The following is a 15,376-nucleotide window of genomic DNA, read 5'->3' as shown; positions in this document are numbered from 1 at the left end:
AGGCAGAGAGAAAAGAGAAACCTCAAAGCCCACCCCCAGTGACATACTTCCTTCAACAAGGCCATAGTCTTCAACAAGGCCACACCTACTTCAACAAGGCCACACCCACTTCAACAAGGCCACACTTCCTAATAATTCTTCTCAACATTTCCACTCCCTGCTGACTAACCACTCAAATATATGAGCCTATGGAGCCCATTCTCATTAAACCACCACAGCTGTAACTATGTGCAACTAAATGATGTGATTTTAATTTACGATTTTACTAGGATAGTAAATTAATTGTCTTTAAAAGCAGTGGATTCTGAAAGAAGTTAGAGCTAACATTTACTAAGAAGTACTCCTCAGACTGGGAGATGGCTCAAAGGGTAAAGTGCTTGCCACACAAGCATTAGTGCCTAAACTCAGATTTCTGGCACCCACATGACAGTCTGAAAACCAGCTGTGGTTGTATGCACCTCCTAGCAGTGCGTAGGAGGAGATGAGCAGACCCTGAGGCCATGATGGCCAGTCAGTGTAGTCAAGATGATGAGCTGTAAAAAGACCCTGTTTCAAAAAGTAAGGTATAAAGTGAGGAAGGGACAAAGCCACATGCAATGCATAAGAAGCACTCTCACGTGATTTTGTTTGATATGACTGTTACTCCCAATTCTAGCTGATGCTGTCTTCACATATCCTTAGATGGATTACCCTGTTTTCTTGTTTTATGTATAAACATTTCGCCAAAGTTTTCACTGCTTAGGAGAAATATTTTAATCTGTTAGATTTACAATCAACCCAAATACAATTTCATGTATACCTTTATTTCCATTTATGTAATGCAGAAGTGCAAAGCTTGTCTATTTCATGATCTGTGGCAAGAATGTTTTTTCAAGTTAGTGATGATTATTAAATTAGATGACTATTCAGTTACCAACTGTGTTTTATTGTTGTTGTTTTGACTTTGATCTTTTTTGAGACAAGGCTTTATTCTATCCAGCCTCCTAAGTGCTTGGATTGCAGGTATGCACCATCATGCCTGCAAGTAAGGCATAGAATTGCTTCTATGTAAAACATGTTTTTGTGCAAATGACTTTAGGTAAAACAAACTCAAAATACCCCTAAGATACTATTTTTACTTTTAAATCTATAAAGTTAGACTTTTAAATCTATAATTAGATATCATACTTCCTCAAACAGTTGTAGAAAACATATCTTTCCAGAGTCCTCTACCTAAATTCACCAGCTCAGATTTTAACCTAGGCAACACTATCTAATATGCTAGATGTTTAAAACTATCCCACATCACCCTATCACATGTCACATTTTAAAAGTATTGTTTCACAAAGAAGCTAGCATTTTGTTTTAATAAACTGAAATATATCATTGTCTTTATTAATTCAAGTAAATGACCTCTTTTTTTCCTTGTCTGATGGCCATGTTTCTTCATTTCTGTGTTCATAGGGATGTCTCAATGCTATTTGCCTTCATTAGTTTGCTCATCATGCTTCCCACTTGGTGGATTGTATCTTCCTGGCTGGTATGGGGAGTAATTCTATTTATTTACTTGATCATACGAGTTTTGAAATTATGGAGGACAGCCAAACTGCAAATGACTCTGAAAAAATATAGGGTCCGTTTGGAAGATATGGCAGCAAATAGCCGAGCCTTCACTAACCTTGTAAGAAAATCTCTACGTCTCATTCAAGAAACTGAAGTCATTTCCAGGGGATTTACTCTGTGAGTTCACTTCTCACCTTACTTTTTAAATGATTCTGTTCTGCTGTTTACTTTAGGGAGAATGTCATCTGTTTTTATTTTTGTGTTACAGTTATGGCAGGAGACATCCACATAGTTCATGAGTGAAGGGATATGCTAGATGGCTGTATAATAGGGTTCTGCTTTTCTACTTGGATTCATGTTTTGTAAAAAATGTTTTGCAAATCATAGTTGCTTTGGCCTATTACTGTGTGACTGTATGAGATAATGATAGTTTTAACACTAAACTTCATTTGCCAAACTGCCCAATAAATGTTTGCCTCCTTTATTCCTTATCAGAAGACCTCGTTGCCCAGTTTAGATGGTAGATGTATCTGCCCTGAGTTCACTTTAAAATCTAAATAATAATAATGCTTCCTGGGTAACTATTAGCAGCTGCTGTTGCACTAGAACTTTCATGATATCATGCTAATAATGCTGTACATTCCCATGGGAAACTAAATAGTTAGCGGTCTAGCCGTCAGGATATACTGGATACTTACTGGAAGGGGAGCTGCAGGACTAGGGTGGTGGCGCAGCAGGTAAGAACACTTGTGCAAACATGATGACTTGTTCACGTCCCCTGCACCTAGGTAAAAAGCCATATATGGCCACATGTAACCCCAGTGCTATAGAGGAGCAGGGACTGGAGCATTGCTGAGCCTTACTGGCCACAAGCCTAGCTCTAGATTCAATGACAAACCCTGTCTCAAGAGAATAAAGCAGTTCATGAAAGTGCAGGGCACCTAGTCTTCTGAATACAATGGCACCTATATTCGTGTGCTTACACCACATACCACACACAGAGGGCAGGGGTTGCACTCATTAGGAACAAGCTATGTTCTGTGTGCTGTGCTAATCATTTTTGCATACAACTGAAGGTGTTCATAGAGCAATTATTCATATCCATTGCTTCTGCCTTTCAAAGCCCATTTCCAGTACATGAAGCTACCCACTAAATGTTCACAGATGGCAGTTAGACTGTGCTATATGTAATAGTTCATGTAATTTTTAAATGTCTTAATTAACACATATTAATTATATAATGAGTTTTGTTTTGGCAATTTCATGCATGTACATAATATATTTCAATCATATTGACCTCTTGTCACCTCTCTTGTCCCCTTTCCACCATGTAACATTTTTCTGTTGCATTTTTAATTGGCAAAAAATGAGTATGCAGTGAACAATTACTGTTTTTAATTATTTGAGGCTGGAGTACAGTGAATCAGGAGGGAGATCCTGCCTGTAGCCTTTGCTGTTCTCTTTGCTGTGCTCTAGGTTACTACTTCATCTTGCCCTAAAGCTCTGTCTGGAAAATGATGGAGTAGAGAAGTGGAGCAATCTGTAGCAGTCACCGTGCCCGTGTGCTCCCTATAACAATCCTGACAGTACAGATGATTGTCTTAGTTAGGGTTTTATTGCTGTGAAGAGGCACCATGACCAGAGCAACTCTTATAAAGGAAAACATTGCACTGGGGCTGGCTCACACTTCTAGAGGTTTAGTCCATTATCATCATGGCAGGAAACATGGAACCACACAGGCAGACGTGGTTACATGTTGATCCAGAGGCAGCAGAAGTGAATGCCATACTAGGCCTAGCTTGAGCTTCTGAGACTTGAAAGTCTGCCCGAGGAACACACCTCCTCCAACAAACCCACACCCATTCCAACAAGGCCACACCTCCTAGTAGGGCTGCTCCCTATGGGCCTATGGGAGTCATTTTTACTCAAACCATCACAATAATATTGAAGAATTTTATGGCATTTGCTGCTTGGTGCAAAGCAATTCTGTATGTGATGATTTTGTCCTTCCATTGAATTAGATCCAGTTGTTACCAGTAGTTAGCAAATTTTAAGTTGGTTGTCAAATTTTAAAACTTTAAAAAGTCACACTTAAATTAAGTAATATCTCCTTTCATTGTTGACTTACACAGCCTTTTATTGAGAGGCCTGAGTGATGAGTGCCTCTGAGCCCAACCAGTGCTTAGACATGTATACAAGATGCTATGACTCTTGTCAGTTTTCTGACTTTTACCCATATCCATGGAATTAACATGAAAAGGTAAATTAGGCCATTAAGCATGATTCACCCCCTGGTTACGCTTTTGTACCATCCAGGTGGCAGGTGGATAAAAAGAAGTATTGGAAGACATCACTTCATGGTCTCCATCTAACTGGACAGTAGACTGAAAAGTCACAAGGGATAACAAACCTTGCCTCATGACATCTTAGAAATATTTCAGTGTGTAAAGTTGATTCAGCAGAGCACAAACCCTTCAGCTTCACACTGAAATCAGTAATGGTGTGCCTCAATGTTTCCGTTTTGTGTGTGTGTGTGTGTGTGTGTGTGTGTGTGTGTGTGTTCCATTACTTAAAACTGAGTCTGTCTATCTTTTATCCATATATTTTAGTTTGGTTTTACTTTGTGAAAATTCTATTTCAATTTCTGTTTTATAGATTAGTGGTTTCATGAAGAAGGTTTACAAATGCTTTTGTCTTGCTATTGGAGGAAGTTACTGGTTAGAATAACTGCAGCATTTAACCCTGCTTACCCTCAGCCATAAAGAAACACATTCCATGCCATTGTTGCCAACGCTTTCCATTGGCCTAAGGAAAGCCCATGAAATGTGAGAGCATCTGGCCTGGCACACAGTAATCCTTACTTTGCCTTTCTACTTGCATTCCCCTGCTGGCCACTGGTCCTGTTACCTTCCTGCGTCCCCTACTTCATTATGAGTAGGTAAGTGCCAGTGGCAGCAGGTGGGTAAGTAACGTTCCCCCACGTTCATGAACGTACAGAATAAATCTATATATCATAGTTCATTGCTCTGTACATGTCACCAAATAAGTGCGTACTGAACATAATGTAAATGCATACATAATGTAAAAGCATGTGAAAGTATGGATTATTAAACCCTTCAAATAACCTTCTAGATGCTGGTTTTGAAACCTGTAAAGTAGTTCTTCTGTAGTATATTTTGCCAGGTAGAGTATCTTTATGTAGAAAGCCATAAATTTAATTAAATAATCCTCATTTCTATTCTATCGCAATTAAAATTCATTTTATGTATATTTGACTAAATATTCCATGAGATTTTAAAACTTTCAGTTGTTGCCTTATGTTTTGTTTGTGTATTTTAGTGTTTTTGTATGCATCAAGAAAAAGGAGGTGACACTTGATTTGAGATATTTATAATAATTTTAAGAAAGAAATTATTTTTAATTTTAATAGAATTGTGGCTTTAGGAAACGCAAACTTTAGGACACCTGTACAGTTGTATCACATTTTACTTTTCAAGTTTGCTTGACAGGGTCAGTGCTGCTTGCTCATTTCATAAGGCTGCACAGTGTCCCAGCCAGCATCTCACCGGCCTGCGGAAAGCTGTCTACAGGACTGTAAGAGCCAACGTTCAAGCCACAAGGCTAGCTACCCTGTACATGCTGAAGAAATATCCTTTTGTCTCCTGTGAGGCTAACGATGTTCCCAAAGCCCAAAGTATATGTTACACTTGCATCCTGGGAGTGAACTGTAAATTCAGATTGCCTATTCCAAATCTGATTTCTCTCTTCACTTGTGTTTTAAATCTGGAAGTGCATTGCAGGGGGGATGACAGTGACAGACAGAAGAAGTTCTGCCTATGTGTGGATCATTGCTACAGGGGGGATATTCTCAAAGTCTCTCTCTTGACATTCAAAGAAAGATGTCAAAGAGCTTGACTTTGTTACATGAGACACTTTAAGAAAATGAGCTAATGTGACAAATTTGTGTCCTGACATGTCAATAATGTGGCAACAGGGAATCCTTCCCCTTTCAAAAAGACTCTATTGCTGGATTGCCCAAGTTCAAATTTGGCTATATCACTTTCTTACTGAATAGGTGACTCTAGTTAATTTAAACTAGTTTCTTAATTTCCCTTTGCATTACTCTCCTCATCTTTAAAATGGTAGTAATTCCATGATTAATAAATTAAGATTCATAAATATATTAAACCATGGGTAAATAGAAGGCTAAAAAACTACTCTCTACCTTCAGTTTGCTGGATACTGATCAAGATAATGTTTTGTGTTTATATATGTATTATGTTCTAGTACTTAATGCTTTACACAAACCTTCCTTGATAACTTTTTACCTCTACTTTATGAAAACCAAAAAAAAAAGTTAAGTAACTTATAATTTAAAACATGTAATATATATGTAAATATGTACTATATATAGCTACACTATATTATCTCTTTGTAAATGAAGGGAAAACAATTGAATTCTCATTAAAATTTGCCCATCTACTTTCTTCACTGCTTACAATGTCTGCCAGCTATGTGTCAAACACTCTTCCAGTGTTAAAGAGAGCAAAAACATGTGCTGCCACTTCTGAGAGCTCTTGAGTGTAATCAATAAAGAAACCAGCATTCATAATACAATATAAATGCTCAGTGTATCTTCCAACATAGTAGGACAGTGTACCTGCCCTAATGGATTAAAGAAGACTTTCCTGGGAACTGTCCCTCAAAGAATGAATAGGAGTTGATCATGAGACTATGAGTGCACTATACACAGCAGGAAGCAAAAGTACAGGGAAAGAGTCGGGCATGCTGGCACATGCCTTTAATCCCAGCAGAGGCAGGTGGATCTCTGAGTTCTGGGTCAGACTGGTCTATAGAGTAAGACAGACAGGGCTACACAGAGAACTCTGTCTGGGAAAAAAACAAACAAAAGAATATGGAAAGAAGATTTGATAGTGGCTTGTGAACTCCAAGTAGCTAGTCATTCATGAGAATTTCTTAAACATGATTTTAGACACTGTGCTAGTCACTAGCTATATGTTGTTTTATGTGTAAATACAGTCTCTACCCCATGGAGCATAAATTTAGAGTAGGGAGAATGAGGCAAATTGCTCATACCAGTCAACTTTTCTCAATACTGAGGACCTTGCAGTAAACAAGTGACCCTTGTTCCAATGAAGCTTGCTTTCTAATAGATAAGATAATAAAAATGCACAGTTAAGATTTGCAGATATGATTACCGTAAAGGAGGAGGTCCATGGATATAAGGTAGAGAAAACAGTTACTGGGTATTACATTCACTGGGTGGTAGGACACCCCTTTGAGGAGCTGGCACTGAAACTAACACCTGAGTGATGAAAAAGATCTAAGAGAAGTGTATATTTAGATGGACCAGAAAGTAGAAAGGCTTTGTGGTAGAGGGGGATTAAAGTATAGAAAGAAGATCATCTAGACTAGTGAATGGTATGTTGGGGTTTGGAGTAAGAGGTGGGCAGAGGCCAGATTGTATTTTCTAGACCAGAAACTTCAGGAAGTTAAAATAAAAAGAATACACCATTCATTTATTTGAGAAGAACAGACAAGTAAAACCCAGTATAGCTGACCAAAGTAAGCGATAAAATATGCAATATTATTAATGAGAACATAATGTAACCGTGGGTGTCCAAGAAACTTTAATAGACCTAGTTTGTTCAATTCCATGATTGCAATTTTGGAAATAGAGGGAAAAATTTGTTCACTGCTTATCAAAATGCAGATCCCCAAAACTGACCCCAAAAAAGAATTAAAAGCTTGAAGAAATTGAAATGTGATTTTAAAATATTTCATTTGAAAAAAAAAAAGTATACCTAGCTTCATAGAAAGAATGGAAAATATGCAACAGTTTAAAACAACAGTGAGGAGGACCATTGTGTTTGTGTGTCATGACTATAATCCCAGCATTGCATGTAGTCCAGAAACAGAGACAAGAAGATAAAGAGTTTGTGGCCAGCCTGTGCTACACAATGAGATCCTGTCTCAAGAGTAAAAACTCTAAACCATAGGGGTAGGAACCCCTCTGCTATCATTTTACTTGTGATAATCTTGGCATCAAAACATGACATATTACAAAGAATAAAAATTACAGCTCAGGGCCTGGGAAGGTGGCTTAGCAGTTAAGAGCTCTGGCTGCTTTTCCAGAGGACCAGCATTCTGCTTCCCAACACCCACATGGCCACAACCATCTGTGCCACTAGGTCCAGATGATCTGGCACCCTTGTCTAGCCTCCAAGGGCTTTGTAGGCACATGGTGCAGAGACATACATGTAGGTACAGCACTAATACACATAAAGTGAAAATGAATAAAAAAACAAACTACAGGCCAATATTATAGAGAAATATTTAATAGAATGTTATAAATTTAGTCTAGGACTAAGTCCAAAGATTATTGAAATATGTTCAAGTGTGTAAATGCTAGAAGGGAGCAGATAGGGTCCACATCAAGAATTGAATTGGCTGGGTCTGTGGAATGGCTGAATGAGTACAGGCACTTGCCACCAAGCCTGAAGACCTGAGTTTGCTCTGTGGGACCACATGGAAGAAGGAGATCATCAATTCCTACAGTTGTCTTCTGACCTCCATATCATGCTTCTACCCAAATAAATGTGATTCTAAAAATACTTCTATTTAAGATTTTTTAAGTGTATGGAGCTTCCTGTAAGGCATTTGTGAAAATGGTTCACTACCCTTTTAGCCCAGAACACCCCACAAAATTAGAAAAATCAGAGGTACAGAACTTGATGTTCACTTTAGGAATGTCCACGAAACTGCCCAGGGTATCAAGGATGTGCATACCTATCTGAAAAGCCACCAGGTGTATGAAATATGTCACTTCAAGGAATCCCTGTGTGCCATTCCTGTGTACCGTCCAGCAGTGTAATGGAGAGTCAGTAAGAGTGCCGAGGCCAAATAGTGTGGCTGGACACAGGATCCTTGACCTAAAAAAAAATGCTAGAGTTTTGCTTCGTGTGCTTTAGAACAATCTTCAGTCTAAGTTCAGAATGAAGTCAGCAACCATAGTTTTGGATGCTTTTGGCTATCTGAAATGTGTTAGTGAAAAGGTATTGTTGATTGCCTTAACCTAATTTAACCTACCCCCTGAACTCTGAGAGTGACAATGTCACCAACTACATCTGTGTGGTACCTTTTAAGGAGCTGGGGCTTGGACTCAGTGAAGAACAGATATCCGAAGAGGAAGCTCATAACCTGACAGATGGCTTCAGCCTGCCAGCCTTGAAGGTATGCAGCCCATTTGAGAGGAGGGACTGAGGAGCACGCGCGGGCTGTGCCCGGGCTGTGCAGCACCAGCACTGCTCCTGTTCGCCTTCCATGTTGCTCCATGCCATTGTTTCCGTGCCTTACATGTTATGACCCTGCCTTTGAGAGACAGACTGAGAGATCATACAGATTAAGTGAAGAGGGCCTGTGTTTTGGTGTCAGTGCTCTTACTTTAAGAATGACATCAAGTACGTTTAGAAATATGAATTGCTTGATAGGAAGCCTGCATGAGTCTGTCTCAACAAACCTGGGTAAAGTGCTTAATATGTACATTTTCCTTCATAGAATCCCCCCAACTTTTCTTCATACCTTAGGAAATAATTTCTTCACAAGAAACAGCCACATGAAAGAATATAATTGCCAATATAAAAATGAGATTTCAAACTTCAAAAAGCATATATTTTAAATAGCATAAAGTAAAATTATAATAACTTGAATTCTTTCCGAATGAAAAGTACTATGGTAGCCAAAGCATGCAAGGGTAGGAGTTCAGGCCAGTGATAGATCGCATGCCCTAGTATACACGAGGCTCTGGGGTCCATCCCCAGCACTGCAAATACAGTCAAGCAAACAAAAAGAACATACAGATGCTAGGCAAGATACATGGACTGGTCATTCACAGAACAGGAGAACAAACTCATTCAGTGCAATAGAATTTTTAACCATAATATTGAAAGAAAAGTAAATAGAAATACTAAGACATTTTACAAAGAAAGTTGATAGTAATCATTATCAATGAAGATTCAAAGAACGCTCATATACAAGTGATAACAGTATTAGCCTGACTGGTGAATTCAAGTCTTCACAAAGGTGTATAGCCTTTATCCCAGAAATCTCACTCTTACTAATCTGAGGATATAATTAGATACACCAATAGTATGCTGAAACCAAATTATACCTTAGCACTGTAGCATCAGTGGTGACTTACACTAAAAACACTTAGTGAACTTCTTTCTTGATGGCCATAGCAGGGATTTCGTTGGTTGGTTGGTTGGTTGGTTGGTTGGTTGGTTGGTTGGTTGGTTTGGGTTTTGGTTTTTTGAAACTGAGTTTCTCTGCTATATAGCCCTAGCTGTCCTGGCGATCTGTAGAGCAAGCTGGCCTCGAACTCAGGGATATGCCCGCCTCTGCCTCCTGAGGGTTAGGATTAAATACATGCACCACGATAGCGTGGCTGTGGCCATAGAAGCATATTAAAGAAAATAAATAGTGTGAAAAATAATTTAACACAAGTTATAAAAGCCATAAACAACCCACCTGTTGCCCAGCACTCAAGAGGCTGATGCAGAAGGATCACAGTTGAAGGCCAGCCTGATTGCATACATAGCGTGGCTCTGTTTCAAAAAACTCTAAACAACAACAAAGGCACACGTGAGTCAGGTTCCAGAAGGTTTTTAAGAAGTCAGTCCAAATGCCTTATATTCCCTTTAGTTTAGCGAGCTGTATGACGATACTTGTTTCTCTTCTTTGAAACTTCCCTTGATTACCGTGCAGACCAGTTTAGATGTTGGCATCTTACTTACCAAGATAGATTTTGTGTTGGCATGTTTATCTTTTACTTTTACATTTTCTAATCTATATACATTTTCTGATTCTAGAAAATGGAGTACTGTTCTTATCCTCCTCTTATCCTTGCCCTACCTTAGCCACTGTCATTATCATCATATTCCCACTTTTCCCTCTTTCCCCCACCCTCTCTCTTTCTCTGACAGCTCTGTTGCCTAAGCTGGCCTTGAACTGGAAGTTCCTCCTCATCCTCCAAGTAGCTGGATTGTAGACACACACCACTCTACCCACTTAGCATCTTATGTGGGTGATTGCAACAATTTTTCCCTGATTTTTTTTTTAAGTTATTTGTTTGACAATGCAGTTTGACATACTTTAGAGCCGCTTACAAGTGATTTGTGCTTTTCCAATTCCACAAATCTTTCTTAAGGCATCCTAAGTCTATCAAGCCTATGTGCCAGGTTACTTAGTGACTTTGTGTAGGGGTGAACACTGCCTAAGTGTGCTCTACTCCAGGCACCTACCTGGCAAATACAGGATTTTTTTTGCAGGTGAGAACTATGGTGGAATAAAGGAATGGCTGCATAGGTTATGGTAGACCAGCATAGTAAACCTTTGTACAGCAGCTATAACTTTGCTTACAAAGACTTTGGAACAATGTCTGCTTCTTCTGCAATACTCAGGTGTATGGTTCCAAAAAAAAGAACTGGCAGTCTGTTTATAGAAAGGGGAAAAGAATAGGAAAAAATACTAATAGTACTCACCGAGCTCAAGGGACTTTAAGCAATTTCCAATTTCCAGAGTAATTCTCATGATCATCCTTCTATTTTATACTAAAAAAAAAAAAAAAAAAAAAAAAAAAAAAAAAAAGTCTTTTTTGAAAGAATAATTTGTATTTTAACCCTAACTTTAATTTGGCCTCCAATAAACTATTCTTTAAACTTATTTTTTTTTTAAAAAAAAAAAAAAGGAAACTATTAAAACCACAACTGCTTTAAAGTGTTAGATTAAATGAGAAGACTTGCAGAATGTCTAAAGCAGAGCTGGCCATTTAATGGGTCCTTAAAAACAGTCATTGCTTTTGTTTGTTAGATGTAGATATTTAAAGCTCACAGGCTATATGTCTTCCTTTCTTTTTAATTTTACTTTATGTATATGAATTTTTTGTCCATATGTGTATCTGCACACCATATTTATGTCCGCAGAAGTCAGAAGACGGTGTCAGGACCCCCAGAACCTGACTTAACTTTGATTCCCAGCACCACATGGTGGCTTATAAGTGGTACTGGAAATAAAAACCAGGTCTTCTACAAGAACGGCAAGTGTTTCCTACCACTGAGCCATATTGCCATCCTTTTCTTTGTCCCTCATTGCTATTCTTTAAGGACTAGGAGAAGTAATTTTGATATTTTTATTTAGTTATCAAGATGTTTCACTGAATTTCTTTTTTGAGGTAGCTTTTTATTTGTTTTCTGTTTTTTTTAATTAAAATGTAATTGCATAATTTTCTCCTTCCCTTTCCTCCTTCCTAACACCCTCCTTGCTTCACCTCCAAATCATGGCCTCTTTTTTTTAATTGTTATTGTAATGTGCATCTTTTCTTTAGTTGTTAATTGTAGTGTGTGTGTAAATGATAAATATATAACTATCTCCTGCTCAGCCCATTTAGTGTTACTTGTATGTATATGACTTTAGTGCAGACCACAGAGTACCATATAACCAGCTAGGGGGCTCATCCCTGAGCAGACTACTGGTCTTGCTCTTGGCATTTCTTAGATTCCTGTAGTTCTTTGTCTAAGGGTAGGGCCCCATGAGATTTCCCCTTTCATATTACTAAGTCTTCCAGTGTTATACTTCTTCATGTCTTGTTTAAGCAGCCATATTGCTAAGGTAACATGGGTGAAAGCTTCCCTGTCATTTCTAGGAGACATAATCTCATTGCAGCTTTTCTAGGACTCTGAGTCTTAGAACCTTTCTGTCCCCTCTTCAGTGAACTTTGGGTACAGGAGTTATGTTATAAATACATCATCTGGGGCTTGGCACCCCATGGGCAGTTGTTCTTTATATTTTGGCCAGCTGAAACTTTCTGTGCTGGTCTTCTGTGGCAAGGAGAGGCAAGGAGAGGTAAGAGCTGCACTTGGCTGTGAGTGTAAGGGTAGATATTTAGAATGAAGATAGAAATTACGCTGGTTTAGTAAAGTGACAGGAGTAGGTCCTTCTCTCAGATCCTCAGTAGCCCTGCATGGATGGTAGGTTTCCAGTACCAGGCATAATATCCCTCCTCTTGAGCGGACCTTAACTCCAAGGAGAGAGATATTGGTTACCACCAAGATGTAAGTGCTATTATTGCATCTTAAGATTACCATACCATGCTGACTGTCGTTGTGGTTCACAGATATTACAGTTGAGTAGGACTACTGGTTGTTTTCCTCCTTTAGAAGCTTGCATAGCATCTTCCTTTACTATGAAAGCTGACCTTCAGAGAGCAGGCTTTTAGGTCAGATCCAGTGAGGAGTCTCTGGTTCCTGCGTTCAAAGTGCATGGTGCCTCCTGCTGTAGGTGCTTAGCCTTCAGCCTTGGGGAGGTGATGAAGGGCAGCAACAATAGTCTATATTGTTTTGGAAGGTTCTTGAGCTTCCCTGGCCAGCAACTCTCTGGCTCTAGGGTTGAAGGAGTTTACTATCAGCCCAAGGTGATGACTTTATTTGAACTATATGTATATGTACACACATAGATTTATATCTCAAACATAAATAATCCCTAGTATAGTGTATTACTCTCTAGAAGGAGTAAAAGACCTTTTTTCCTCTTAAGTTTTTGTTGTGGTATTTTGTTTGCTTGCTTGCTTGTTTTTGAGGCAGGGTCTTAGTATATTCTGCTAGTTTTGAACTCATGATCTTCAGTAATACTCTTGTCTGCTGAGTAACCAGCACAACAAGTATATGGCACCACACCTGAATTCTTTAAGTGTTTAACTATTGTTATTGCTGTTGTTATCATAGAGTGCTATATTTTCTGATTTAAGAAGTTAATCCAGATGCCATGAAGTATTTAAAATCAAAATTTACTACTCAGCCATTAACTTTGGGTATTCCGTTGACCAAAGCAGCTTATCTAAAAGAGCAAGCAGAAAAGAATGTGTACCTTCTCCAAAGAATTAAACAGGAAAAAAGTCTGTCTCTGAGCTTTGGTAACTAGATGAGGTGACGGAAATTCAGCCATAAGTCAGTCTTTCTTAAGGCATCAGTTGGGTGCCAGCTGCTTCTTTTTCAAAACACTTGACTCACATTACCCCTGTGAATGCCCTTCTCTCAAGTACTAACCCTTCAGGGAATTTCATTGTAATAGGTACTATTCTCCTGTCAACCATCTGTTCAGAGTATTGCTGCTACCCACCTTTACTACCACTGAATTCTGTGGTTCAGGGACCATGAACTTGGGTCATCTTGCTAACGTCTAACATCTACTCTCCCATTCTTGAAATCTCAGCAGCTGGAAGGAGCCTGTTAAAATAAAGCATAAGTCATTTTACTCTTGTGCTCAATAAAATCCAGAATTGTATAATATACATACCCCCTCCTTTTAAGCTGGTCCCAACCACACTGCCCTTGCTGTTCTTTGTGTCATGATGCTACTGCCACAGTAGCTACATGTACCTACAAATACTGCTTCAGAGCATCCTCTTCCTTCATGGACCACTACTTCCAGATTAAACTTTCAGAGCCCTTCCTGGCCTTCCCCTTTATTGCTTTCTTTTCTTTCCCCTTTATTTATGTGTGTGTGTGTGTGTGTGTGTGTAGCACCACATGAAATCATCATTTGAAATTTATTTAATAAAGTAATCTCAAGAATGTCCATTTTCAAGGATGTAAATAATTGGAGTCTAAACTGTCTGAAATAGTCTGATCTGTCTGCTGTATGCTCTTGTTGTGCTGGAGTGTTCTTCCCTATGTGTTTGCTCTGGGCTGCTGCCCCTGCCATTAGGACTGGGTCTGGGGAGATTCTTAGTTGTCTCTGTTCTGTCTCTCAGGTTCACAGAGACTGGAGAGGTAGCTCAGTAGTTAAGAACTCATAATGCTCTTGCTGAGGACCCAAGTCCAACTCCAGGGGATCTGATACCCTCTTCTGGACTCTGTAGCCACTTACACTCTCATGTGCAATACCCACACGCAAAAGCACATGTACACACATAATTTTTTTAAGTTAATCTTTTAAAAAAAATAGGTTTACAATTTTCATAGCAGACCTGCTAATTCTTAGGACAAAGTAGTAGACTCATTTTGAATCCCATTTTTTTTTCTTTTCTGTTTCTTGAGATAGAGTCTCATGTGTAGGCTTAACTAGGCTGGAACTTGTAGAGATCCATTTGCCTCTGTCTCCTGTGTGTTGGAATTAAAGGTGTGAACTACCTCAGCAGGCTTGAACCCCAAATTTACTTTTTTAAATCTGTGTGGATGTTTTGCCTGCATGTCTTTGTACCACATGTGTGCAGTGCCTCTGTTCCAGGGTCACCTGAAATTTTATATGGTTGTAAGCTGCCTGTCATATGGGTGCTGGGAGCGGAATCCAATCTGGGTGCTGTGCAAGCAACAGCTGCTGGTAACTGCTGGGCCATCTTGGCAGCCTCAATTTTTTTTTTTAACACGCCAATAGTTTTATTGGCTCCTTCTTTCTCAGATATAGCAGGCAATACTTAGCAGGAGAGCTGAAAGGGAAGCTGAGAAATATAGTTTCAGTGTGAGTGAAGGGATACAGGGAGTGTCCAGCATCTCTAGGGACCTTCTTCCTATCCACTGTAATCATGGGCACAATATACCACCAATTTTTGTTTAGAGCATCTATTGCTTCATTTCCTTTCAGCCTCAAATTGTTGATGTTTGTGTATGAGTCTACACATACCCGTAGTGTTTCTGTGGAGGTCAGAGGGCAACTCGTAGGAGTTCTCTCCTTGCACCATGTTGAGTATTGGAGATAAAATTCAAACGGTCATTCATAGTGCCTTTACCCGCTGAGCCATCTCATCAGCCTGAAGAAA

The 15,376-nt window shown here is 39.1% G+C and overlaps 1 protein-coding gene across 7 annotated transcripts in view; it reads left to right on the top strand.

The window, feature by feature from the left end:
* Window positions 1-15,376, top strand: part of Vezt (vezatin, adherens junctions transmembrane protein) — a 69,596-nt gene that overhangs the window by 31,282 nt on the left and 22,938 nt on the right. For 4 of the 7 annotated variants that reach the window (XM_060377934.1, XM_021647836.2, XM_021647835.2 and 1 more), the window contains exons 5-7: window positions 1,444-1,719; window positions 5,040-5,189; window positions 8,649-8,796. In XM_060377934.1, the coding sequence (XP_060233917.1) occupies window positions 1,444-1,719; window positions 5,040-5,189; window positions 8,649-8,796 (574 nt within the window). The remainder of the gene's footprint in view (window positions 1-1,443; window positions 1,720-5,039; window positions 5,190-8,648; window positions 8,797-15,376) is intronic. The other 3 variants (XM_021647837.2, XM_021647840.2, XM_021647839.2) reach the window with 1 other exon arrangement.

The sequence above is a fragment of the Meriones unguiculatus genome, chromosome 2 (assembly GCF_030254825.1).
Source record: "Meriones unguiculatus strain TT.TT164.6M chromosome 2, Bangor_MerUng_6.1, whole genome shotgun sequence".
NCBI classification, from domain to species: Eukaryota; Metazoa; Chordata; class Mammalia; order Rodentia; family Muridae; genus Meriones; species Meriones unguiculatus.
Note: the sequence above shows the minus strand (reverse complement) of the source record. Positions and strands in the feature narration are given on the sequence as shown.